Here is a 26,657-nt window from a genome sequence, read left to right on the forward strand (position 1 = left end):
TAAGTTAGCGTGTTAACTTCTTTTTGAACGGTGTTTTTATGAATCAGATTGTCTCTGTAACACTTAAAGACCGGAGTCATGTATAAATGGTCTGTTGGAAAAGAACCTTATATCCATGTCAACAGGAAGTCACTGCATCAACACAAGCTCCACATAGCAACAGTTAAAAGAAACCACTGAAAACAGGACAGTTGATTTTTTTTTTTTTAATCTACGCGTACGTTCAATCAATAATCATTTTATTGGAAACAGCGTTCACAGAGTCGTTCATGTCTTTGAGGATGTTTTTGGAGAGTAAGTAAGTGTTCCTGCTCCAGCGTCTTTATGACAATATGAACTTCTGGAAAGTCTGCTGTCCTTAAGATAATAACCATCAGTGAGATAATGTATCAGTGAGATAATGCGTCTTCTGTAACCTCTTATGTTCAGCTTCTACAGACGTCATCTTATACCAACATTAAAGTCATATTGATGCTGCCTGCAACAAGTAACTATCATGATCAAGAAAACAACGTTCGGATTAAGAGTCAAATATGTTCTCAACATACTTCATTTTTTCATGCACCTTGTATAAAAAAAGTACTTTGAGTGGTGCGACTGGTTCTGATTGAGATTTCTGGTCCTCTCCGTCCCTGCGCAGTGCAGCTGATTAATCATGCTGGGATTTTTTTTGGGGGGGGGGGATTTCCCCCTGTGAATGTTCTTCTGAGCTCAGATCTTACCTCAACAACACCGTCTATTCAGTGTTCATTCATTCAGGTCAGTGATTTTTGTAGCGAGCCGTCTCTAAATGATAAGTCGGGACACATTACAAACGTCTTTCTTTCAAGCTGTCAAATATTTGTTTCGTTGTTTCTTTAGTTATTGGACGTTGAACGTCCTGTCGTGATCTGAATCTTGTTACCAGGGTTTCTCTTAAAGCTCATCGAGAGTATCAAATGGAGGAATTAAACCTTTATTGATCTGCACTGCCTTTATAGAGGTTTATATTTGTTCAGGAGGTGTAATAGTATCTGTACACCACTGCATTATTTATGAATGATCAACATTAAAAATTCATTTCAATGGGCTGTTCTTATGAGAAACACAGATTTAGAAGAGAGTTAGCAGCTTTCCTTTGCCAGCGACCGTGAGCCATTTTAAATGCCTACGAATATGTAACCACACTCCCCTTCGTGCAGTCTCGTGAACCCTCATCATTATCACACTGGACAGCTGATTAGTTCAAAGATGACTTGTGTTTGTCCTGTCGTTTCAGTGTGGTGAGAAAACTGAAAGTTCCTACATGTCGTATCAGATGGCCTTAGAGCAACTTTCTGTCATTACATTGTTGAAGTGGATTTACAGCCACCGTCTGTTGCCTTCTGTATGTTACATATTTGTCACACGGTCATACTGTCATTGGTGCAGATTAATTGTATACATGTGTGCTGTAGAACTACACAACAATCACACAAACTGTTCCGACCCTGTCAGCTTGACAACAGCCCAAGTATCCTCTTCCTGAAGCGCGCAGGCAGGGCTGCAGTGTTGAACATGGAGGGTTATTCCTGTGACTAAGTTCAGCCATCATTTGCCGGAGTCTTTTCGCGGCCCCGCCCCCTCTCTGCAGGATGTGACTCCATCCTGAGTTTCCTTTTCCTCACGGAGTCGGCCGAAGGAGGGACGGGACGAGATGATGAGTCTGGAGTGAAACTGTATTTTGTGTTCTCGGTGTTGTTGTCAACATCAGATGGATCATTGTGGATGAATCGGAGAGGACGACAGGACGGACTCTTTGTAAGCCCTCAGAGCTTCTTTAACCAGGAACACCCATGGGTCAGTCGCTCATTCCCAGGAGTTTCATTAATCCTGGTCACATGTCTCAGTTTTTACTGGAAGAGACGATTCTCCTTAAGATAACATGAAACGACTCCTTTGCCTGTATCTTACTGTGAAACTCTTAACAGTACTTGTTTGCTCAAGCCTTATCGCTGACCACACAACAGTTACGGTACGAACCAGAGCTTGCTTCATTCACTACAGAAAGATCCACCATGCTTCAAGGTCGTTGTGGCTAGAATAATAAAAAAATAATAAAAAAAGCACCTGCACATAAAAAGCTCTCATTCGGTTTGTCTCTCTTAAAAATGTAAAAATAAAACGCAAAAAGTTCCTTTGTTATCTGAGATAAAATACCAGGAGTGTTTGTGGTGAAACGTGAGACCTGGGAATATCGTTTTAGTGAGAGGAATGTTTGGCTCTGGTTTCCCTTGATTAAAGTTCACACTCTAATCTTCAGATCTTTGATTATCATGAACATTTTGACTCAATTCTTAGTTGATTCATTAAATAGAAGAGGATGTTTATGGCTCAGACTGTTTGCAAACTCATTCACAGTTTGTTCAGCTTGCTAACTCACTGTTACAGTAGCTGCTCTGTTTGGTTTGGCAGATGAGTTGGCTGTGTGTGTGTGTGTGCATGTGTGTGTGTGTGTGCGTGAGTGCGTGTGTGTGTGTTTTTTCTCGGATCTGCCGGTCGTTCTGAGTTTGACATTCCTTACATGATGAAGGCGCGCACACACCCAATTCTCCCAGGGGTGCATAAACACATGTGTGATGGTGATAGAGCTTTAAGAGGAATGAGCCAGCGTTGCCTCGTCTTGGTGTATTTACTGCTGATCCTCCTTTTGTACAATGACAGAGGCCGACACATTAAGACTGATGAGCTCAGTGTCTTGAGTTACTACAAGTAAAGAATTAAATATATGAATATTGTCCACAAGTGAAGTCGATAATGCATAAATGATGAATATAATGTGTCAGAGAGCTGAGAAAAGAGCAACTTTCTGTTAGTTGCAGAGGTCTTTATTTTCTGTGAGCCACGCTGAAATACTTCTCTGCATTTTGTCTTGTGCTGGATTATTTCCGTCTTTGTTCACCTGGGAATGTTTCATTTTTGTTCAGTGTGTTCGTGGTTCAATGAAGGCAAGAAAGTGGTGATGCTCTAAGGAGATTAGTTTTTTCTCCTGCCAGAACCTTAGTATGTAGAAGTCTGAGCGGGCGGATGTTTGATCACTACATTGTATTCTCCGGAGAGTTCACCTCGTGCCTGCTGCATGGAGTCTGCACACGACCTCTACGATCTCTGTGCACATTATTATTGTATTATTTCTGTTCTCCGCTCCTTTGTTGATGTTGTCATTCTGCTGGATTAACATAATGGCAATTATTTTCATATAGCAACGAGTAGTGGACTCTGTTGCTTCATCTGCTACTTCCATGTTTTTTTTTCTTTTTTTATGTCACGTCTTACCTCAGGAGACCCCCCCCCCCCCCCCCCCCCCCCTTTCTGACAGGGACAGTCTCTAGCTGTGAGAAGCATATTTGAACAGCCAGGTCAGCAGGAGAGTGGCTCAGCTTGGAAATTTCAGGAAGTTTCTCAGAGTTAATGCAACAGTTTAACAGTATGTAACCCAAATGTTTGGACGCATTAATCCATTACAACTAACTTCTAAAAACGATTTCCTCTCTTTTATCTCAACTAGGGTTACCAAGTCATTACACCTAATTACACCTAGCGCACCAAAATGTCTCGAGCCAGCCCTGTCCTTTAGGAGCCTCCATTGTGCTAAACAGTTTATATAAGTCTGTCTTTTATTTGATTAGACAATCTCGTGCTGACTAAGTGACATCGCCATCCGCAGGTCATCACGCAACAAAACAGGGTAAAGGAAACATGGACTAAGTTGTGTGTGTGTGTGTGTGTGTGTGTGTGTGTGTGTGTGTGTGTGTGTGTGTGTGTGTGTGTGTGTGTGTGTGTGTGTGTGTGTGTGTGTGTGTGTGTGTGTGTGTGTGTGTGTGTGTGTGTGTGTGTGTGTGTGTGTGTGTGTGTGTGTGTGTGTGTGTGTGTGTGTGTGTGTGTGTGTGTGTGTGTGTGTGTGTGTGTGTGTGTGTGTGTGTGTGTGTGTGTGTGTGTGTGTGTGTGTGTGTGTGTGTGTGTGTGTGTGTGTGTGTGTGTGTGTGTGTGTGTGTGTGTGTGTGTGTGTGTGTGTGTGTGTGTGTGTGTGTGTGTGTGTGTGTGTGTGTGTGTGAGAGTTTTTCCAGAATGATCTGGGAGAGACAGACCAGAGACAATCACACAATAGGTGTGGTGTCACACAGTGGCTCACCACAGAGGTGTATGGAGGTCTGTTTGTGTGTTCATGGTTGTGTGTGTGTGTGTGGCACAGAGCCACAGTGATTATATGAGAACATCAATAGGAGAGGAGATGGTGTGACTGGGATCTGTTGTTGTCATTGGACAGGACTGGACCACTGTTTGGATCAGGTAGGACAAACTCAACGCTGCACAGTTCGACAGATTTTTTCAGTTTGATGGATTTAAGCGGCGGACTTCTGGATGAGCTTGTCTGAGTTTAAATGGATCTTTGAACTTAATTTAACACGGGCTGATTAGATCATAACACTTTAATAACAAGGTTGATCGCGAGGGGACAGTGGGGTGTGTCAGGGAAAAATGTGCCGACTACCGCTGCACTGTCTGAACGCGGACGACTCGGACAGAGACGTGGAGCCCCGTCACGGTTAGTGTTTGCTTTGATTTGGGTTGAGGGGTGGACTTCAGCTTCTCGTCTCGTGCGTTTTTTAAAAACAGAGAAATTTAGCAGACACTTGACATTGTAATCCAAACATGTTCTTTGCAGTCATTCTTCTATAACATTAACTTGCAAAAACATTTGATTATGGTCAGTATGCACTGGGCTCATTTAAAGTATCTATTAAGTTCAAATAATGGACTTTTTTTATGTCCTTTACTCACCCAAGAGTGACCACAGGATTATTTGGCTTTGGGAAACACAGTCCATGATTATCAGCCAATAATAAGGAAACATTTGCTGGAAACTAAACACCGTCCTGTTTGGGTTTATAACATCACCCAGAGAGCTCAGATAATTTCACTGCCTTCTCCAGTAACTGTGTCACCATTATCTTAAGTACCGCTTCCAGCTTCTTGTTAAGACTTGTTTCAGGGGAGAGGTGCCAGTTTCCTTGATGCTGCCATGGTGCCATTAAGCAAGGCACTAAATCTGCTCGGGTTGCTTGTCCATGTTCAACCCCCTAGGCTCTTATAGCCGATGGTTTAGTGTGTGCCATGTAACAGAGTGGATCAGCCCTAGGACATGAATGAATTGTAACATGATCACCATGATATTAAAAGTCTTTGATAGCTGGGATAGAAATCCAGGTTTGAATCCCAGTTTTGAAATCAGTGTGTTTTTTTTTTCTTTTTCCCACAAGCAAGCGACCCATAGCTTCCTTATTTTGTTATTTTCATTAAATCAGATTTGAATGTTAAGCATTTTATGGTATTTATTTATTTACACTTCCTGGGGTCCATGCAAAAAAAAATCAAGACAAAACAAGATCAATCAAATACACAACATCAGTGAGGAAAAAAACAATGATAAACACACCAAGAACTGATCCAGGCCAAAGTGTCATGAACACTTAGATGTTTATATTGTTACCTTATTACCTATAACCTGACGTTTTCTACAGTCTATCAAATATCATGTACATCCACACAAGATGTTACATGTATTATGTATTGCATGTTGCATTGGGGTCGTATTAAGTCTTTCATTTCTACAATCCCACTGTCCCACACAAGGGACGACATTGTGTGTTAGATCAATAAGATAAGAGAAACATTTATTTATCCCACAGCTGAACAACTGAAGGTCAGTGTGCAGTACAGCAGTGAGTCCAACAAACAGCTAGTAAATCAGGTTCACGCTGTGGTTCCTTCATTTGCTTCTTGACTCCATTAAAGTATCCCAAGTCTCTCCTCTGTTTACTGGACGATATCTCATTGATCTACTGTAAGATAAAACAGTTACCCACGTTTAGCTGAGCAGAAATGTCTGCAGTCATGTTTCGACTTCAAAGTCATCACTTCTTACCTGGAAGTCCTCATGGAGACGGAGAGCTGTTGTGACAACACAACAAGGCGATTTATCGGGAACTGAAAGAGGAAAGTGTGTGTCCACGTCCACTCTACTCCTCTGGCAAGGCTTCTTTGTTGTCTTCCTTTATCTCTCGCTGCCAGTTAGCTCCTCTGTAATCTGTGAGAAGACTTTAACTAGGTTAAGCCAACAAGGGCTTGACCGCACAGTCCAACAGCAACACACACACACACACCCACACACACAATTATTTTCAAGGGTTGAATTTAACCCTCTCTTAGTATTTTTAAAGCTTAGTTATTTTAAAATAATCCTTCTCTGCATTGAATCCGTGTTTAAATGTGTTTTACTCAGAAGGAAGGTTTGATCGTTGCAATTTGATTTGACAAAAACAAACTTCCTCCTGAAGTACTTTTTTCCATCCATTGAGTCGGAGCTGAACTCGGGTAGAGCTGACCTTTTCTCTTCAGCCCGATGACTACAGCCTTCAGGACTATCTGCCTTTGTTAAATTTCCTGTCAGGAGAGGCAGTTGCTTCTGACTTCCTGTAGGATTGTGACATTTCCTGTGCTGTGGGGGGAGGGAGGGAGGGGAGAGGGCGGGTTGACAGTCATCTCACAAAGGTCTTTCAGCTGTTTGAAGAAACAGGATACAGGACAGTGAATATTCCAGAGTAGGAAAACACAGTGCCTCAGTTGACAGAAATTAACCGCTGACATAAGCCACGACAACAAATCACAGCCGTTAACTGGAGAGTCGACTCTGACGACCAGAACCATATTGAGCGTTGAATACAGAGTGTATTCTTTTGCACACAGTTTACTTACTAGTTTGTACACTGTGGGAACTTTTTATTTTTGATTCTTGAGCCTTCGGGTGCTCAGTACATTTGGTTGCAAAAACGACCTGGATACGTTTTTGGATGTTGGGTCAAGATTATAAGCTAGTGTTACATATTTTTTTGTGTTGGACCTTTGGGCTCTCCTAGCCAATAAGCACACAGTAGTAATAATTCAAGTGTAACTTTTGCAGGTTTTTAACCTCAATGGGACTTTTCCTGGATAAATAAATGTTAAATCAAACAAAAAAATAAATTATATAGCACCTTTCCAAAACCGGGTTTACAAAGTGCTTTACAGGATAAAACAACACAGTCACAAGTGTTAGTCATAGGACAGAAACAAAACCAGTAAAAACAACACTAAGCATAAAACATAATTAAAACAATAAAAACAGATGTAGTGGGAGGATAAAAACTGAGGATCAAAGGAAGGCTGGCCTATAAAGTTGCGTTTTAGGAAGTGACTTAAATGAGAAAACGGTCTTTGTCATCCTAATCTCCTCTGGAAGGTTCTATTAGCAAACGCTCTGTCACCTTTGTTTTTTTTATCTGAATCTTGGAACTACCAAGAGAGCAGGGTTTGAAAACCTCAAAGCCTGGTTGTGACGGTACATCAAGAATTAAAAGGTCAGAAATATATCTTGGGGCCAAACTGCCCTGAGCTTTAAAAGTGAAAAGTAGAATTTTAAAATCAACTCTAAAACTAACCGGCAGCCAATGCAAGGATGTGTGAGATGTGTTCAAGTCTCCTGGTGCAGCAATGTTATACTAGCTTTTAGGAGCAGAGTTTTCAACAGTCAACAGCTTCTGACGGTATAGACTGAGAGACGGGGTTAAAATGGTTTGTCAGGTCCTCGGGGTAAACAGACTAGCTGGGGATCTACTGGTGAAGTACTACTTTGACAAATGTGGGAGATTTTTTTGTTTAGAAAAGTTTTTAGAAAACCCAATAGCAGGTTTTTGGAAGCATGCGGAGCACGGCTTACAATGTTAAAAAGCATCCTGGGGTTACAAATATTTGCTTCAATGTGATTGGACCAATAGCTCCTTAAGGTCTTCTAGGTAGCCAGGGAGTTTAAGGCCTTCCACTGACACGCTGCCTTGCGGCATTTGCACTTTAGCAAACACATTTTTTCATTGATCCAAGGCTGGCTGACATGAATTTAGAGTTCTTTGTCTTAAATGGTGCAATTTCATCAAGGATGGAATGGCAGACAGTATTGACATTTGGTTAGGTATTTTTCCACTGATGATAAGGGGCTCAACCTCACAGGGGATCGTATTAAAAGCTTTACTATTGGCAGAGGTAGAATTAAAAACTCTAGAGCGTAGCTGTGTACGTGAGCCAGTAAAACCAAAAGGTGAAACCAAGTTAAAACATATGCAATAGTGATCAGAAATACAGGTTGAGTCAAAAGTACTTCTGAACTGTGGCAACATTTATTCAGAAAAAGAACCCAACACTCATCCTCTATGTGAGCTGTCTGTGGAACCGATATTAATTACAAACTGTATCTCTAGGATTTTCTAGTACGCAGCCAACTGACTTGATGGCCTTTAATGTTACTCTATTTATTTTATGACATCTGTAAAGCAGCCGTTGTGTTTGTGTCTTGTGTTTAAATTCCTGACATGATGAGATGGAGGATTGGCAAAGACATCCCGACACCTAAGCAAACTCGATACTACGTGGCTGAGCTTCAACAGAGTGGTGCCTGTACCTGATCAGTTCGACAGCAGATCAGTTATTTAAACTGGTGACGGTGAAACTCAGAAGCTCCAAAAACAGGCTTTTGTTCTCACACTTGATAAGCCATTTAACCTTGAGTGAACTAGGAACACAGTCAGCTAGGCTCTATCTGTATGTGCTGGTCAGTACTGAACAGTACATACAGAGTACAGAGGAAGGGGCTTATCATCGGGGAGATGTTTAGTGATGCATCATTGTAACACGATAAGATAAATCTCAGTATATACAGTCATCTTTCAGTTGGAAAGCAGTCATAGGTTAACATAGAAAACACGAGTCCTTCTGTTGGATATATCAAGAAGTTTGTGAAATTATTTCTGAGCTAAAAGATATGGAGGGAAAACACAGCTTACAATGAAGTCTGCATTATACCAAACTGCTTCTGGTTCTGGTAGATCTAAACATGGGCCTTGTTTTTCACATTTTATTAAAAAAGGGAAATGGAACTAAATAAAAAATACAATGACTGACATGTCTTCAGTGACTCACCTGAACAAGGTAATAATGGCTGCAACATTTCAGGACAAATATGCCCGATCATGTTCTGTATAGTCAATAAAAGAGCTTCTTTCTACCACTTAGAAAATGACACTGAGGCACGTAGGCATCAGGTTGTTTTTGTGTCCCAGAGAGAAAGACTTAAAGAGTTCGATGCACACACCAAAAAAAATGGGAAGTCCCTCAGGGGGAAAAAATCCCTCAGGAAGATGTCTTTAATAACATTGAGGCACAGAAGATATTTTATAACCTGACAATAAATCAATGCCTGAAGCTTAAGCTGTGAGTTGAATGACAGATAAACATGGCTGATAGTTCGATCCATTGATAGTTTTTTTGTTCTTGTTCTCTGAACAGGGAGTCCATCCCGAACCCTCTCCACCATGTCGCTGTCCGTTCGCCCCACCAGTCGTCTCACCTCCAGATCCATCACTAGGAGCCAGAGCTTCACTGGAGTCAACACTTACGACAAGGCCTACAGGTACACACCCACACTACCCCACACACACACTCCTATACATGCCGCGGGGAATTTAACAGGACATCCTGTCAGGTGGAGCTCCAAAGACAGACAGTCTGACTGGAAAAAAAAAAAAAAGTCGGTCTGGTTCATTATTACTAAGCCTTTAAAAAATCCCACATCAGTACGTCAGCTGTCATACATTTAGCTTGTTTCTTTCCCTTTTCTTGCTTTTTTTTTTTTTTAAACTTTTGATTGCTTATTTCTGTCTATTGTCTATTTGCTTTAATAATATGATACCAAAAATATATATGATAGTTTTAGTTTAGCTTATTGTTGAATTTGTCAGGAACCAAATACAACATACATTAATCTCAGTTAATTAGAGGAGATACATTTACCAGATTTAGCTGATATGCTATATTTCATCTGCAGTTCCTGGGCAGTTATGGACACACAAACGAAACAAAATACACAATAAATCACTACAATATAGGATTAAGAGTATAATAAAACCAGATCACGCACACACACACGTATATACACACACACACACACACACACACACACACGCGTATACACACACACACACACACACACACACTGCTTATATTTATTGAGATTGTTGCATATATATCTGAGTTTTCTTTTTTATATTTGTTCTCTCTTATTGTAGTTTTTGGACAGTTCCTTCTATTTTTGTAACCTCTCAGCTGTTGTAAAAGCAGTCTTCATGTGCCTGTAATAACACAACAATATGCTCATATAAAATGAAAATATGTTGCTTTAGATCAAGAGGAAGTCTCTTCTAAATCGAACATGTTGTCTGGGAGACGATGTGATGAACGTATTTCTGTTTTGATGAATTGTCTTTATGATGTCACAGAACAGTTTGGTGAGGACGATGAGATAGATGATGATATTTGAAGAAGATTTTCTCTGATGTTGCAGGAACCTCTCAGTGTTCAGCACTCCAGGTCTGAGCAGGAAACCCAGCAGAGCCAGCAGGATGTTCAACACGTCCAACAAGTCCAACCCACCACCCAAAGTTCCTCAACCAGAGCGACTAGACCAGGTCTACGAGGCGCTGAAAAAGGGCCTTCAGTGAGTGCATCCACCTTTCTAAACAGACACTAATAGCAACTCTCGTCTTTCAGCTAAGGGCTTGTGTCTTTTACGCTGCACTTGTGACCTCAAACGCTTTGTTGGCATGACGTTTCAGGAGCAAAAGCATCATTGCAAAGCAGTTACTTATATTTCAGTAATACACGCGTTTCATACGCTGGGATCTTTCCTGATGCAGATCCTGTCTGTGCCCAGCTCTTCATATATGACATCTCTACAGCAATCATGGTTCTCAACAGGTCTAGCCTGACGCCTGAATTTATTTCCAAGTATTAAAAAAAAATGTACATGTGTTTTTGCTTTTAAGTAGATGCTAAATTATGTTGAGAAAGTTAATTTGACCATAGCACAAAAAATAGATACATTTAGTAATAAATTTAGGTATGATGCATACCAATCTCTGACTGGTCCTATGAGAAACTAATGCTTGCAAAAGGTCCCTAGGTATGTATTGAAAGTGCATCAACCAGAAGTGGAGGAATACGGACGCTATTTTGGAGTGTAAGCGGTTTGATACGAATTTGTGACAATCGGCGTCAAGGGGTTAATGAGAAATTGCAACACAATTTTTGGGATATTTTTTCACCAATAATCAGTATATCATTACAAATAGTTTGGACCTCACTCAGTACTGTCATAGAAGACAGAACAAAGAAATGGAACAAATCAAATGTTAAAGACCACATCAGAGAGACACATTTGCGACCCACAGAAAAAAGGCTCCGCGATCCACTTTTGGGTCCCGACCCACCAGTTGACAATCACTGCTCTACAGCATCTATGATGTATGTTCAATTAAGACAGCTTTTGATTAACTTAGCTTCGAATAATATCAAAACATTACAGGAAGGGCCACTGACTTGGCTCTGGTGAGCAGCAGCGTGGGGGAATATTCTGAGATCATTTTTTTAAGACATTTTGTTTGTCAAGCCAAATGTGTTTGTGTGTGGTTAGATACAACAAAGGACATATTTAAATAGATCTTTAAAAACTGATCTGTGATATATTATTAATGGCCCATGTAGAGATAACCATTGCAAAATAGCTAAGGCTGTCAATGTGTGCGGTGTTGTATTCATGCTAACACTTGTCCATGCATATAAATGAAATCAATAATCAATATTCTCTCAGGTCTTACCTGCAGGTTTATCAAACGGACCTGGACGGCCTCACCAGACAGATGAGGGAATCAAAGAGAAACTCCAGACTGGTACGTTGTATGTTTTGATATCCTACAGGGGCTACATACAATCATTGTGACTGATGTTATGATTGTTATATTAATTACTGGAAATGTGTTGCTTTTTTTATCACTTTTTTTTTTAGTTCACTGAAATTATTAAAGTCTTGATCTATTACACAATATTATTTTAAACAAAGGACATCTCTGCAGCACAAGTACCTCACTATATTCTGCTTGGCCAGATGTTTCTTCCTTCTAAAATGAAACCCTTATTATAGGTTGTTAAGATAAGATAAGATAATCCTTTATTCATCTCACAAGTGGAGAAGTTTACAGTGTTACAGCAGCAAAGCAGGACAGCAGAAGAAAATCACACAGTGGAAAAAAATTCAAATAGATAAAAATATAAGTGTAGAAAAAAATCAAAACAATAATTACAGAGCTAGTAAAACATGCATCAAAAAAGGAATTTATATTTATTCCTAATTAAATGTATATCCATGACAAAAAAAAACCCATTTATTTTATTACTTCCTTAAATAAAACTGTCCTCCTGAACCAAATGTTTTCAGAAAAGTTCCTTTTAAAATGTCTTAATTATTAACCAGCAGGTGAGTTGGCTGTGTGAGTCTCCATTGCCGTCTTCATCTCTGGTGTACATTTCTCTTACTGATAAATAACAAACTAAATATATTAAGCATTAGGATTGTATGCCACATTTTAAATAGAAATCCTAGACAGATGTGACTGACTTCAGTTTTCTTCATCCTCAGGGTTTCCTGTATGAGCTGGACAAGGTAAGTCACTGTTATTTCTCAATATAAAGCTCAAATATAACTGGGTGACGCTATGTCAGGCTGCTTGCAAAATATTTGAGTTTGTTTTGACAGCTACATTTCCATGTGACTTTGTGCTCCCTCTAACAGCAAGTAAAGGTGACGGAGAGGTACATTCGACGCCTGGAGTTTCATCTCAGCAAGGTCAGACTGCCAGCAACGCTGTCTAACAAAGTCTTCCACACCACTGAGGGAGATTGACATGAACATGTGTTGTAGAAATGTGTAACCTTTCACAATCTAACTTTGATGAAAAAGTAGTGAAGGAGCTCTTGCTTATTTAAAAAAAGCATGCCTTTGTTAAGCTTTCATACCAACACTACATGACTGCTGTACTTTGAATTTACATGTTTCATGAAAAATACAGCCCTACTTCAAATGAACTTCATACAGCTATAAATGAGCTCTTTTCAAAGTTCGGTGTCGAGCTCAGTTGTGTGCAGACTGTGGAGGGTTACAGTTGTTGCCATAGGCTACAATTGTTCTCCTAAACATCAAAATGCACCTACATACACAGTATATGTTTTAGAAAAGAAAAGACAGCTCGCACACTTCAGGGCTCCGACAATCCAGAAATGTACTTCAGGAGGTTGATGTTTCTGGAGTGTCGGAGCCCTGCGGTGTGCGAGCTGTCTTTCTTTGTTTTAACTGATTTTGCCCAACTCAGCACCTGCTGTATTTGGTTTGGATGTGTGTGTTGTAGCGATTGTTGTGTTTAAGAACATGGCATATCCCGAGCAGCCAGCTCTAGCAGTGGTGTGATATTCAAGCACTATTCCGACATGGCTTCCGGAGTCACTGATTGACTGGCTTCCTGTCCAGTTCCTGTCTTGTACTAACTTACATCTTCTGCGTTCCTCTTGCTATGAGGCTCTTTTTTTTATCGGCTGACAAGAGAGATGAAATCAGGAACCTTTTTCCTCCTGTTTCTCCCAGATTGAGGAGCTATATGAAGCGTACTGCCTGCAGAGGAGACTCAGGGATGGAGCCAACAAGATGGTGAAGGCCTACACCTCACCAGTCAGCAAAGAGGCCAAGGAGAGTTTAACAGAAGCTAACAAAGGATACAAAGAGTACACAGAGGTAAAAAGAAGGAGACAGAGGGGGTGGTCTAGGATGAGAAATGGATTTAGATTGAGCAGAGAAAAATGGTTTATGTATTGTGACCCTTGTTGGAGAACAGAGCCGACGCATGTCCAAGTACAGACGCGTTAAAGGCAGGGTTGGTAGTTTTTTGAAAACTAGCTTTTGAAAGTAGCGTTCCCTCAGTGCTCCATCTGCACCCGTCCCCTCCCCTCTGTGCTCCCTCAAAAGCCCCTCACTTGCATGCACGAGCGCCACTGGTCCAGAAGTGAACCTCAGCTCATGCTTTGAGTGGGTTCATGCATGCATGGTGTCGAGAGCGAGCAGGGAGACGTGATTGGTTCATCAGATTGATACCTCGCAGCAGACATCGGTCAAAGTTTTTACAGGCTTACAGATGACAGATTTTTCTTCATTCCTTTTTCAGAGCACATGAAATATTAATTTCTGTATGACCTAAATTAAATTTTGAAAAAAAATTATCAACCCTGCTTTTCACCATTAAAGCCGAGGATAGTTGCATTGTACCTGCGCCTCTATGATGTCTATGCTCATGGTGATGTAATTTCTAGATGCATGTCCAAATGCTTCTTATCCTTAAAAGCTGTATAACTAATAATTGATTTAATCATTGAAATATTTTCCTAATAAAACAAAAAACACCAGAGATGATTTGTACTCTGTGCGTTTTAAGGTTTAGAGATAATGCTCACTTTGATTTTATTTGATTTGATCTTTTATATATTCCTCTGCAGCAGAAATACATCTACTTGGGTTTTTTTTGCCTGCTTTGATTACATTTCTTGGAGTAGCTATAGCTCAGACCTGTTTGGTAAGCTGTCCCGCTCTCGTCTTTTCTGCAGAACATGTGTGTGTTGGAGAATGAGTTGGAGAACCAGCTGGGGGAGTTCCATATTAAAATGAAAGGTAAGAAGGAAACGAACTGCAACACAAAAACACATCAAACATGGGACACTCTCCAGGAGTAAATTATTTCATTCATTTCATAAATTCTTGCCATGCCCTAATGGAATTGTATGATTTGGTTGTTATTACTTCTGGGTGAGGGAAAGAATAATCCAAACACCTGCACAATAAGAAAGTTACAGGCAGTCCTGGTGAGGGTTTCATGACACTGATCAACTGTATCCGTCTCAATCTGTCTTTCAGGTCTGGCTGGATTTGCAAGACTGTGTGCTGGTGACCAGTATGAGGTTAGTCAGTAAAAAGTGTATGTTTGTTACTGGGTGTAAGAATGTGCACCTCAGGAGTGTGCATCTCTGTTCATTGCAAGTGAAGCTTCACATACACACATATAGCTCAGCTGACCATCAGAACTGAGGCAGATGCTTCATATGCGTTTGTGCAGATCTTTATGCGGTACGGTCGGCAGCGGTGGAAGCTCCGGGGCAGAATAGAAATCAATGGCAAACAGGTGTGGGACAGTGAAGAGATGGTGTTTATGCCTCTCATCAGCGACTTCCTGTGTGTAAAGGTCAGTCCTCCTCATATACACCATGATAATTATTATTATCACAAATACTGATGTAGTTAAGCAGTTTGTTTAAAATACATTTATGTTGTCTCCAAGGTGACAGAGCTGAAGAGCTTAGCCAATCACGTGGTAGTAGGAAATGTTTCCTGTGAGACGAAGGACCTATTTGCTGCACTGCCGCAGACTGTCGCTGTGGACATAAACGACCTCGGGACTATCAAGCTGAGCCTGGAAGTCATCTGGAAGTACGTTGTGTCAATCATGCTGTTAACAGTGTGGCGATGTAAAGTTCAATTTCTCTGAAGGTTGAGAGAGTAATCTTAACTGACCGAAGCCTTTAAAAGAACAGGTGTTTTATCAGTTCACATAAGAATCCAGTTACCATTTTTATACCTCATTCTTTTTGTTCTTGAAGTAAAGATAAGCACTTAGAAACAAGCAGTGTTCATTGTTTGTTAGGGACCAAAATCACCTGCAGGAGTTTTCTCCTCTCAGCGTTGGGGAATAACACAAGTTCACTTTCATGCCCCTGGGATCCTTTTTTCCCGTCTTTTCAAGAGGAATCTATGTTCTTCACTAGTTGTTCAAACTGTTCTTTATGGTGGGAATGGGTGTGTACTTTACATGTGCAAGCTAATAAACAATAAACTGACCAGCTGTCCTCACCTTAAATTCCCCTTTTTTGTAGTCTTTTAAATCAATTTTTCACAAGCGAAAATGTCAAGTTTATCATCAATATTGATATATACATGTATATTCACAGCACTGCATCTATAAATCTGTCTGTTTGTTGATTTAAGTGCTAGAGTTTTATTAAAGAACATTGATTCAATGTTGCATTGAATTATAATTTTTCTCATTCCTCTTGTTCCTCTCTTCAGTCCGTTTGATAAAGACGACCAGGGCTCAGTGGCCAGCAGCGTCAACAAAGCTCCAAGTGTCAATAAGAGATTCTCCACAATTTTCAACCAGAGTCCACCAGACACGCCGTCCTTAAGAGAACAAGCCTTCTATGTAAGTGCTGCTTCTTATGTCCTCCCACTTCTTCTGGATTAATCTTTGACTTATTATTTTCACACTTATTATTATGTGTATGAGTATGTATATATGTATGTATATATATGTATATGTATATATGTGTATATATATATATGTGTGTGTATGTATATATATATATATATATATATATAAAGTTATACTCTTATCATCCAACTAAATTTCGCATGCATCCAAATGTTTTGAACAAAATTATTAGTTTGAAAAGACCAGGAGAAGCATTCATTTTTACACACACTTACTTTGTGGTGTCTTGTTTCCACATCATGATTAAGGCTCTTGAACACACCAAAGTAGGAAGACAGCACTTTTTAACTCTGAAAGCGGGGCCTTCAAAGGAGGCATAACGGCAGAGAGGGTTGAGATTTCATGAAGTTTGGAAAACTTCTATACAGGACACATCAGAGTTAGACAGAAAAACCACCACTTCCCGACTCCCCAGTAACCTTTTGTTTCACCTGCTGCCACTCTGACGTTCAGTCTTTGCCTCGGAGTCTGACCAGGCGGCAGAACTGGCCGCTTCTGGACATCTTCAGAGACACACTTAGCCACAGCTGTTCCTGTAGTGACAACTCACCAGCAAGGCAGCCTACTGCAGTAAGTCACTATGCAGAAAACCCCCCCGTCAGAGCCCACTGGATCGTATACTAGTGACAGTAGTGATAGTGTCGCACTTAGAAATCTAGAGCAGTCTCCTTTTTGTGTCTGGCTTCATGAAGCTATGAAAGTTGTATGCAGGGTTTTTTTAACAGCTCTACAGGTGTTAATCATCTCCTCCTGTTTCAAAGCAGGAACTAGAAAGTAGCTGTTGTAGTGTTTGGTCAACTACAAAAACTGTCCACTGACCTTACTGTAAGACGCTGCACTGGCGTTGTGGTCCAGTTGGTACAGCAGTGCTTTGAGAGGAAGATTCGAAGCAGAACGACTCTGTTCAGATCATATTCATCTTTCCTGAGTCCAGCCTCCTTAAACGTCGCTGCTCTCTTTTAGAACATGCTTCGCCGTCATGAAGAGCTGGAGAACGGAACAGCCTGGTCAAATTCCTCGGAGTCCTCTGATGACTCCTCCAGTCCTCAGCTAACTGCGGGAGAGCTACGCAACAACACACATCACAAGGTAACACACAACACGTCATCTGTGGTCTGTTTATTAGTGCTCTTATGATTGTAAGATAATCACTATCTCTGCCTATCTTTCATTCTTTTTGCTACTGATTGTTTATGTTTGCTCAGCTGGTTCTCTCTGTGAAAACATGCTTGTTGTTATTACTATTTTTATTCAACCTTTATTTTTCCAGGAAAAGTCCCATTGATGTTAATAACTTCTTTTTCAAGGGATGTCTCTGCCTGCTGTTTAATCATGGGTCTCGATGCAGGTATTCCTATTAACCCGTATCAATGAGCTTCACAGCTGTAAGTTTTGTGATTATAAAACTGGTCCTCCGTGATGTGAGAGAGAAATCGAATGTGGTGGAAGTTAAATCACCCTGGTGTAGTTTTTCCTTTCAGAGGTGAAGTAAAGTAAACACACTCGAGCTCTCTCTCCTGACCACTCAAAGCACGTTTAAACCACAGGTCACTACCCCTTCATACACTCATGGCAGAGGCTGTTATGTCAAGTGTTCATCAGTACGAGCTAATCCCATTTATACACGCTGTAACGAAGCAGCGGGAGCAACTTTGTGGACATGTGGCAGCAAGATGTGGGAATTGAACCCCCAACCTTCTGGTTCAGAGATGACCGCCTCTACTGCTGAGCTACAGGCGCCCCGCCTCAAGTCCTGACTCCATAGTTGCTTCTAGAGTCTAACCCCCACCTCACCCATGTCTGCCCAAAACAAGAGTCATTCAACTGACGGCAGTGGAAGGCATGTTAGACAGAAACGAGGGTGGAATTAATATCCCAGCACAAGTAGAACTGGTGAAGTCTAGCTGCGAACAGGCCATGAATACATGAAATATCCTCTAATGTTGTTCAACCACAAAGTGAAGTAGGCCTTACCTTCAACCTGGTGGTGAGTTTAATTAATGTGTATAACCAAAGTATAGCCCAGAGAAAGACAAGAAGCAAAAACTGCAAAGGAAGGGGTTATGATTGCTCATGATGTCCTATGATTGTTTTTTCTTGTTTTTTGTTTTTTTAAGGCTTTTATGCTTTTATTTCAAAATAAAAATGTTTGTAGGAGGTCATTGGGGAGAGAGAGTTGAACACACGACGCCCACTACGATCAGCATCTCTTCTGTACAATGGGCAAGGCCGAAGCGCAATGCCACTGGTGTCCTATTGTCGCTCTTCTCAAATGACTTCACACACGCACTGTTGCATTTTTATCACCTTCAACATGTCGTTGTGTCCGTGTCTGTCATTTTCTAGGGGGTAGTGGTGACACCAGAAGTCCAGCCAGCTGCCACAGAAAGTTCCTACCCACAGCCTGAAATCTCATTCTGCCTTCGAGACTCGTCCACCTCAACTCCAAACTCCACCCACAGAGTTAGTGCTGCTGGCGACATCTCCAACAAACACCGCAAAGACAGCGACAGGTAGAGTCCGTGTTTTGTTGTTTTTTTTCTTCGCCACAATTATTTCAGGTGTTAACAGTTTTCTAAATTCTTTTTGGATTGATTTTTCACTGTGTTGGCATATTATATGAACTTCTCTGTATAAACTGATTCACAGGCGAGAAGAGAAGGTGACAGTCACTGTGAGGACAAAAGCTGCCGGCGAGGAAGGCGAGGCAGGACGACAGTCTCCCATAGAAACGGAGGATGGAGTAGCCACAATAAGCCTCACCTCACGGAACTACTCGCGCTCTCTGAGCCACATCAGTGAGAGCAGTGCTGATGGCGTTGTGTTGACTGACAGGTCGGCAGGTGACTCAGGGGAGGCAATGTCTTTGGCCTCTGTGCTCTCTGTCAATGACATTGAGATGGAGGTGAACAGCAGAACTTCAGAGAAGCCCAGCTCTTCTGCCGCAGACACCGAAACATCGCCGCAGAGACTTGTAGCTGTCCATGAACACAAGTCGGCTGACAGCGCAGCAGATGAACGTCTGGAAGATGCATCGAGCTCTCTCCTGACACCCTCCTCCCCAAGCTCAGGGGGAGAGGACTCTATTACTCCATCACAAACGAACACAGACTCACACACAGAGCGCAACACGCCGCCAGAGAGCACAGATGTAACGTATGTCGCCAGGCGGGTGGCGGTGGAGGAGGAGATGCCAGGTGCAGGAGAGAGGGAGAGTCCTGTGGACAGTGGGCTGGAGGAGGCTCTGTCAGCTGTAGTTTCCTCTCTGGATGATTACAGAGGACAGTTCCCTGAGTTACAAATACTGGAACAAGAGCTCAAGGTCCTGCAGGTTACACTGAAGGTAAGGCTGGAGTATGATCCGTGTTAGAAAAGAGTAACAATTGTTCCTAAAGGTAGCAGAAGCCAAAAACAGCAAGTAAAAGAACTTTAACTGTGTCCAAGCAAAGGTTCATAAAGTGCTTAAATTCTGTGGCAGCCATGAGACAGGCTGCGATGTAATCCTTCAGTCAGGAGCTCTCGATCAAAGTACCTAAACTATAGATGTGTGTTTTGACCAATGACAGACTCAAAACATTTTTGAAGTTTCTGAAAACATTTAAGAAAAGATCCATGTGGATTTTAAAGGGTTATATGCTTTTCTCCAAAATGTTGCTATTTTTAAGGGTACAGACTGTTGACAAAAAACACAAGTTGTACATTGTGAAGCACAGAGGTTCTTGTTTTTATACGTTGGTGCTTTAAAGGGTTACTTTAGTTCTGAGTTAAAGCAGTGGACCAGAATCGGATACGGATACATTGCTGTTTTTGGTCAATGGACTCCAGTTGCTGTATTGAGAGCAGTGAAATGACTCAGTGTCTTTTCGAACAAAAAGCTGGTCAAGACATTGTTCATGTCACCCTGGTTACGACTTGTAGCCTGACCATGTGATTGAGACCATGAACTCATGAGGAAGATGTCTACTGAATCTAAAGCTAATCTCAATCTAAACTGTAAGTACAATCGTCACCACTGGTTACTCAGACTTCCAAACTGTATTTGAGTCTGCAAAAGTTCACAACAAAATATTTCCTTCTTGTTTCAAAACGTAGTCGTCAGTTAATCGGTCAGTGAGACCAAAAAGAAAAGTTATTATCGTGTGAGCGTTACCGGTGAAAGCTTTCAACCTGTTTTCATCTCTTTCATGTTTTTGTCACAGAGTAAGTCGACCCTGAAAAAATGTTTAGAAATCTCCCTTTTTTTTAAACATAGTTCAATTATTCAGTTCAGTTCATGATGATCAGTTTGCAGCTCATTACAAATTAGCAGACACATAAACATACTATATTATGAATATTAATGAAATATATGCGTGTGTGTAGGGTGGTAAGCACAGCCGATCCCCCAGCGTGGTCAGCCTCACGGTGGAAACAGCTCTGGGAAGCTTTGACTTCCTCAACACGTCTGACTGGGAGGAGGAAGAAGAGGAAAAGAGCGACAAGAGGAGTAGGAACGGGAGGTCAGTGCTCACAGACTAAATGTTGGTGAAACATTGAAGCTAACTACATCCTTTTACATTTTGAGAGAAAGTTCCTCCAGATGTTCGATATTTCAGAGCCCCATACAAACCAAACGTCTCCCACACACTCACACATGACTTTCACATAATTGTCAGAGAGATTCAAATGCAACAATGAAGTTAAGACGCTTGTTGTGATTGTAGTATTATGCTGCCATCTAGTGGAGTGGAGCAGCACTGACACACTGTTTCTGTTGATTAATGGCTGTAGTGAACTATTCACAGTTACTGAAAGATCAAACTTAAACAAGATAAAAAATATCATCAGGGAAATATGAAATTGATCCAAGAATTCCTTCCTAGACTGCACAATATTTTGTTTAAATTACAATTAATCAAATCATTTACACCATAATTTTTCAAATGTGTTTGCTTGTTTTTATTGTCATCCGTCATGTGTCTGTATTTACTGTGCTGCTGATCAAAGAACAAATCCACTGCTCTAAGTCGACTCATTTGAGCTTTCTGAAGATTCTTCCAGCTAGACACTTGAAGTATTCATTTCTCCTTCTACATATTTCAAGGTCTCTGCAGGACAGAGGCTGGGACAGTCCCTCCTCCCCCCCCAGCCCCCTCACAACAGGCTGCATAACTCTAGACTGCTCCCTGGTGGTCCACCTGAAGAACTGCTGCACACAGCTCCTGGTAGGAGACTTGCAACATGGTCCTGTAGTGTTATTTTTTACAGCTGTGTTCATCAAAGGTTAGGTTGGGTTAGATAAAGCTTCAATACAATAAATCAAACTGAAAACATTTGAGTTTTGAAGATTAGTCACCAGAATTAATCTGTTTTGTTGAAGTGATAAACAATATATGTCATCCTGTCTGCAGCGCTTGGGTACGTTTGGTCCTCTGCGCTGTGGAGAAATGTACGCCTTAGACCGACTGCTGAGAGAGGCTCGAGTCCTCGAAATCATCCGACGTATCACCAAGGACAACCCACAGTGCCTGAGACAGCCGAATGAAGGTGAAGACATGAGTCTGTTTATTTAAGGATAAAGATAAGGATAATCTTTATTGATCCCCCAATGGGGGAAATTTGGGTGTCACAACAGCTCCAAAAAACAGGGAATATAAACAGCTATATAAACGGCTATGAGCAAGTTTACATTAGTTAAATAAGAGGGATGAAAAATGCAAAGACTTAAATAATACAAGGCAACAACACTATGTACACTTTCGCTCGTGGAAAGTCAGGAATTAAAACACACACAGTGTGTAACATTAATGATAAAGATGATTATAACACAGAGTCATGTGGTGGTGATGCTGTTAAACAGTCTGACTGCAGATGGGATGAATGACCTGCGGTAGCGCTCAGTCTTGCAGAGTGGATGTGTCAGTCTGCTGCTGAAGCAGCTGTTCAGAGAGCAGAGATTTGTGTGCACCTCTGACCATCAGCTCCAGATAAACAAAAGTCATTTATGTGGACCAGAGAAACATAAAGTGAAAATGTGTTCAGAGCCCTGCATCGAGATCAATATGTACGACGGGTCACTGAAGTTCACGCTGCAGGTGGCTTGCTATTTAAAACAAAGTAGGTAGAAGCTCAGGTCACCTCGATTTGAATTATATTAAAGTCATTTTTCATATTTAATTTATTTATACTCTTTATGAACATAACTTACAGAGCATGTGGCAGCTTAGCCTGTAACCACTTTGAACATGCGGCCCATTGATGAATTCAGAACATAAAACTGATGACTGAATTAAAAAGGACACAGTTTAAATCTGTGCTATCGAAAGTTCAGGCTCATGTTATGTGCTGTATTCTAAAGTAATGCCATCTTTAGTATCTTTGGGTTTCCATCACGATCAGAATAATTCCAACTTCAAATGTAACTGTGATAAATGCCATCATCATAGAACAAAAAGTCCTTTTGAATACAGTCCATTTTTTCCTAAATGTTTGCGTACACAGTCATGTAAAAGTCTTGGTTCATTTTGAAGTAAATCGCTCAAAGAAGCTGATTTCTAAACCTGTGAGCTGACATTGAGTTTTTAGACAAAGCCAAGTTAATGTCAGAGAGCTTGATCCAAACTAAATGAATAAAAACCAACTTCTGATCTTTTCCCTCTGTATCACAGTGATACCACAGCTTGACCTGTGTCTGGGCGCCGTGTTACTGTGGCAACAGTGTGTGGGTGAAGGCAGCATGTACAGGGTCTCTGCGGAGAGCTTCCTCTCTGCATTGTCCAGCCTTTACTCCAACAACCTGCCCCAGAAGGCCAGCAGCATGGCAGACACGGGTATGAAGTCATGTGTTTGTAAGAACAGTGCATGTCACTGGTTGTGTATGGAAATAAAACCTGTATTTGTGTATGTATGTTCAGTGTTCCTGTGTATGGCTGAGCGGGTGCTGGATCAGAGGTTACCACGGCGAGAAGGCAACAGAGAAAGTGTGACAGTGACACTGTTCCAGCTGTGGAGTTACCTGGAGGCCAACAGCATCACAGACATGGAGACACACGTCAATGAATTGGCAGAAGAAGGTAAAAGACACACACTTAAACAAAAGCTACATGAATTCAGATTTTAATCTTAGAAAATAATCATTTACAACGTCCATCCAACAGTGTGGCTGGTGCAGAGCCTGGCGTCATGTGAGCCAGATGTCATTGTGCACGCTCTGCGGCAACCCGCACAATGCAGCCTGAGGAGGGAGGGGCTTCACGCTGTGGCCAAACTACTGAAAGACCCTCGAGGAAAAGTATCAGCATCTGCCAGCTCTGTGCTGAGAAGCCTGAATGCACAGCCCAGACAGAGAGAGCAGGTAGGAATACGGCTGACACGTTCATTAATATCCTGTGACAAATAACACACACACACACACACACACACACACACACACACACACACACACACACACACACACACACACACACACACACAATAAGGCCTTACAGTTATTAATCGACCCCACCACTTGTCTTACTGACACTCTGCTGTAACGTCTGCAGCGTAGTTCTTCATAATGCAGCACAGAATGTGTCCAGTAGAAGTGCTGGTTTTGCAGCTGACAGGTTCAGATTGAAGCTGGAATAACTATCTCAGCCTCTCAGTGGTATTAAAAGGAAACAAACAAAGCTCTGCTCTAGAAGCACATTTCACATGAATGAATCTTTTGCTAAATTTAGAATGAATAAATTGTTGGTGTGGTTAGATATAATACATCCTTTTTTTCTAAATGTTAACAAATATAAACACATTAGGTTTTTCTGCCCTAGTGTTATTAAATTAGTATTTGCCTGCAGACACTGATACTCAGTGTACCAAATACAATCAGCTTATAATATCGATTGATGATTATTATGCTATTAGTGGCATAAACAGCAGTGTTGACCAGATCTTCATGATATGATGAATCAGTTCATGGTCACACTCTGCAGAGGTCAAACACACAGTAAACGATGAGTGTCTTCTCGTCCTCAGGCGCTGGTCATCTGTTTGGAGCTGCTGGAGAACGACAGTATGGACACCAGAGTGTGTGGATGTAAAGCCTTAGCATGTCTCAAGGTACAAACACAGAATCTTTTTTTTTTTTTTCCTGATCACAAGCTGTTACATCCTGTCAGAACACTCTTTAATAGGTTCAGGAGAAGTCATTGATTATTTTACCAGAAGTAGCATTGTGTAAAAAAATGAGATGGTGAAGATGAAGTGAAGAAATACAGCCATAAAATTGTGTTTCTCTTTGTCCACTCTGTTGTGCTTTCAGGCCAAAGAAAGCATCGATCAGTTAGTGTATCTGTGTCGGACGGACAAGGAGGAAGTCCGAGAAGCTGCCAAACAGACTCTGCTGGTGCTTGGTAAGAATGACAGTGAAACCATACATTTCCTTTATAAACTAATCAGCTGGCTTTAAGAGAGTCATAATGTCTTACTGTAGAGTTGTCAGGAGTTGTGCTTCTTTACTACTTTTAATATAAAGTACAATTATCATGGGATATCATGAGTCAGACAACAAACTTTCCATGATGTTCTTTAGCACATTTTTGTAGACGGTCTTTGTGCTGCTTGGCTTTATGTCACAGAGACTCTGGAATAAAGTCGTTGTGAGACTACTTTAAGTTGCTTTATACTTTGAAGAAGCTTTACAACAAGCTCAACAGAAGCTCAACGACATTTTTCAACACTTCTAAACAAAACCTCTTCCAGCAAACAAACAAACAAACAGACTTATTACCTTACACTAGCTTTAAGGCAGTATCAACAAACCCACATCTGAAGTTAAATTAAAGTAAAAATTCTATTGATGATGTTTTTTGTCTTTGTTATTTTTTTTTTCGAGTTAGCACTGTTTGCCTTTGAGGAGTTTTTGAGTTGATCACACAGTCTAAATTTGGCTTTTGGAAGAAATTCTATAAATGACAATTTTTTTGAATGAATTCTTACTGTTACTAATTTAAAATTGTTCATCCATCTTTTTTTTTTATCCCATTCTTGCTTGTAATGTATTTCTGTCATTAACAGACGGTTAAGGCAGAAATCATAAACATCCATCTTTGCTGTTCTCTGCTTTTCACTGTCTGACATGACTGTTGAGAGGATTCATTCATGCATCCATCATTCTGTTTTTATTCATTCGTTCCATGTTTTGTTGTTCTTCTATTTGTTTTGTTGAGAGCAGGCGAGGAGGGGAAGATGGCGCACCGACATGTGGAGACGTCTCAGGACAGTTTACCCAGACTCTTCGCCCCAGGAAGCATGGCCAGCACAGCTTTCTAACACACACACACACACACACACACACACACACACACACACACACACACACACACACACACACACACACACACACACAAGCACTTACAAACACTGTGTGGTATTAGAACCACTAAGACATTACGAATGTTGTGCTTTGGCACATGTCGTGACAATATACACAATGCTGTTCCTCTCACCCATTATCACCACTAATAGTACATAGAGTCAGAGGGTTTACCTTAATACTGACATCACAAACAGCAACTGTACAATGGGGTACTTCTGATCTTTTTAAACCTGGGCCTGATTTTCACTGTTTCGGTGTCTAAATAGCCAGTTGGTACAAAAAGTTTTGGAAGTGCTCCGGTAGATTGAATCTACAGCTGACAGCAGTCAAACAGGCCGTGATAGCTGCAGCGTGCTCCTTTGGGGAAAATGCACCAGATAAAAGTGTGAACGCATGTCTGACTAGTGTCTAAAAACATGGCCAAAATAACCTATTACGTGATAGACCTCTCATGCAAACACTGAAATGCGTTTTTTTTTTGTTTTTTTATTAGTAAAACAGACTTGATGAAGTTGAGTTGTGTATGTGGTGTGTGATATGAAATACACCTTAACATAAACAACCTGGCACACCGAATCAACAGCAAAATGTCTGTCTGTCACTGGAGTTTGATCACTTTGAAGTGAAATAATGTAAACCAATATACAACTGAAGAAGCATCTTATTTTGTAAGAGTCAGGAGACGGTGTAGAGATTGCCGATTTCAGAGCTGCGGACTGAAGCAATCCACAGGAGCAATCCCAGAACATTTTTTACCTGTCAGAATTTATGGAACAAAATATGTAATCATGTAAAGATATGAAAACATGTTGGAAAAAAATAGGGCCCAGGATTAAAAAAAACCTCCTTATTAACACTGGACAAAGATTCTCCATCGATAAGCTATGAACACATGACATTTATCAGCCTGTGCTAACAAATCAGTTGGATGTGTAGGGAGGAATGCACAATAGAAGCAAGCTTTAATGAACGACGTGAAGAGGAAGCTGCAGGAGGATGACATAGATACTGAGGGATGACGA

At 41.0% G+C, this 26,657-nt stretch overlaps 1 protein-coding gene across 3 annotated transcripts in view; it reads left to right on the forward strand.

The window, feature by feature from the left end:
* The window catches only part of ripor1 (RHO family interacting cell polarization regulator 1), a 45,448-nt gene extending 19,359 nt beyond the window's left edge, over positions 1-26,089 (forward strand). For 2 of the 3 annotated variants that reach the window (XM_079346933.1, XM_079346932.1), the window contains exons 2-24: positions 9,394-9,517; positions 10,448-10,600; positions 11,753-11,831; positions 12,578-12,601; positions 12,731-12,784; positions 13,577-13,723; positions 14,587-14,650; positions 14,894-14,937; positions 15,093-15,218; positions 15,315-15,463; positions 16,100-16,232; positions 17,265-17,390; positions 18,648-18,814; positions 18,951-19,644; positions 20,664-20,800; positions 21,385-21,505; positions 21,692-21,827; positions 22,949-23,110; positions 23,195-23,353; positions 23,438-23,634; positions 24,294-24,377; positions 24,580-24,670; positions 25,492-26,089. In XM_079346933.1, the coding sequence (XP_079203059.1) occupies positions 9,420-9,517; positions 10,448-10,600; positions 11,753-11,831; positions 12,578-12,601; positions 12,731-12,784; positions 13,577-13,723; positions 14,587-14,650; positions 14,894-14,937; positions 15,093-15,218; positions 15,315-15,463; positions 16,100-16,232; positions 17,265-17,390; positions 18,648-18,814; positions 18,951-19,644; positions 20,664-20,800; positions 21,385-21,505; positions 21,692-21,827; positions 22,949-23,110; positions 23,195-23,353; positions 23,438-23,634; positions 24,294-24,377; positions 24,580-24,670; positions 25,492-25,589 (3,243 nt within the window). In that variant the 5' untranslated portion in view covers positions 9,394-9,419 and the 3' untranslated portion in view covers positions 25,590-26,089. Of the gene's footprint in view, positions 1-9,393; positions 9,518-10,447; positions 10,601-11,752; positions 11,832-12,577; positions 12,602-12,730; positions 12,785-13,576; positions 13,724-14,586; positions 14,651-14,893; positions 14,938-15,092; positions 15,219-15,314; positions 15,464-16,099; positions 16,233-17,264; positions 17,391-18,647; positions 18,815-18,950; positions 19,645-20,663; positions 20,801-21,384; positions 21,506-21,691; positions 21,828-22,948; positions 23,111-23,194; positions 23,354-23,437; positions 23,635-24,293; positions 24,378-24,579; positions 24,671-25,334; positions 25,469-25,491 lie in introns of those variants that run through there. The other variant, XM_079346934.1, reaches the window with a different exon arrangement.
* Positions 26,090-26,657: the final 568 nt, after the last annotated feature.

This window comes from Symphodus melops (assembly GCF_947650265.1).
Source record: "Symphodus melops genome assembly, chromosome: 6".
Taxonomy (NCBI): domain Eukaryota; kingdom Metazoa; phylum Chordata; class Actinopteri; order Labriformes; family Labridae; genus Symphodus; species Symphodus melops.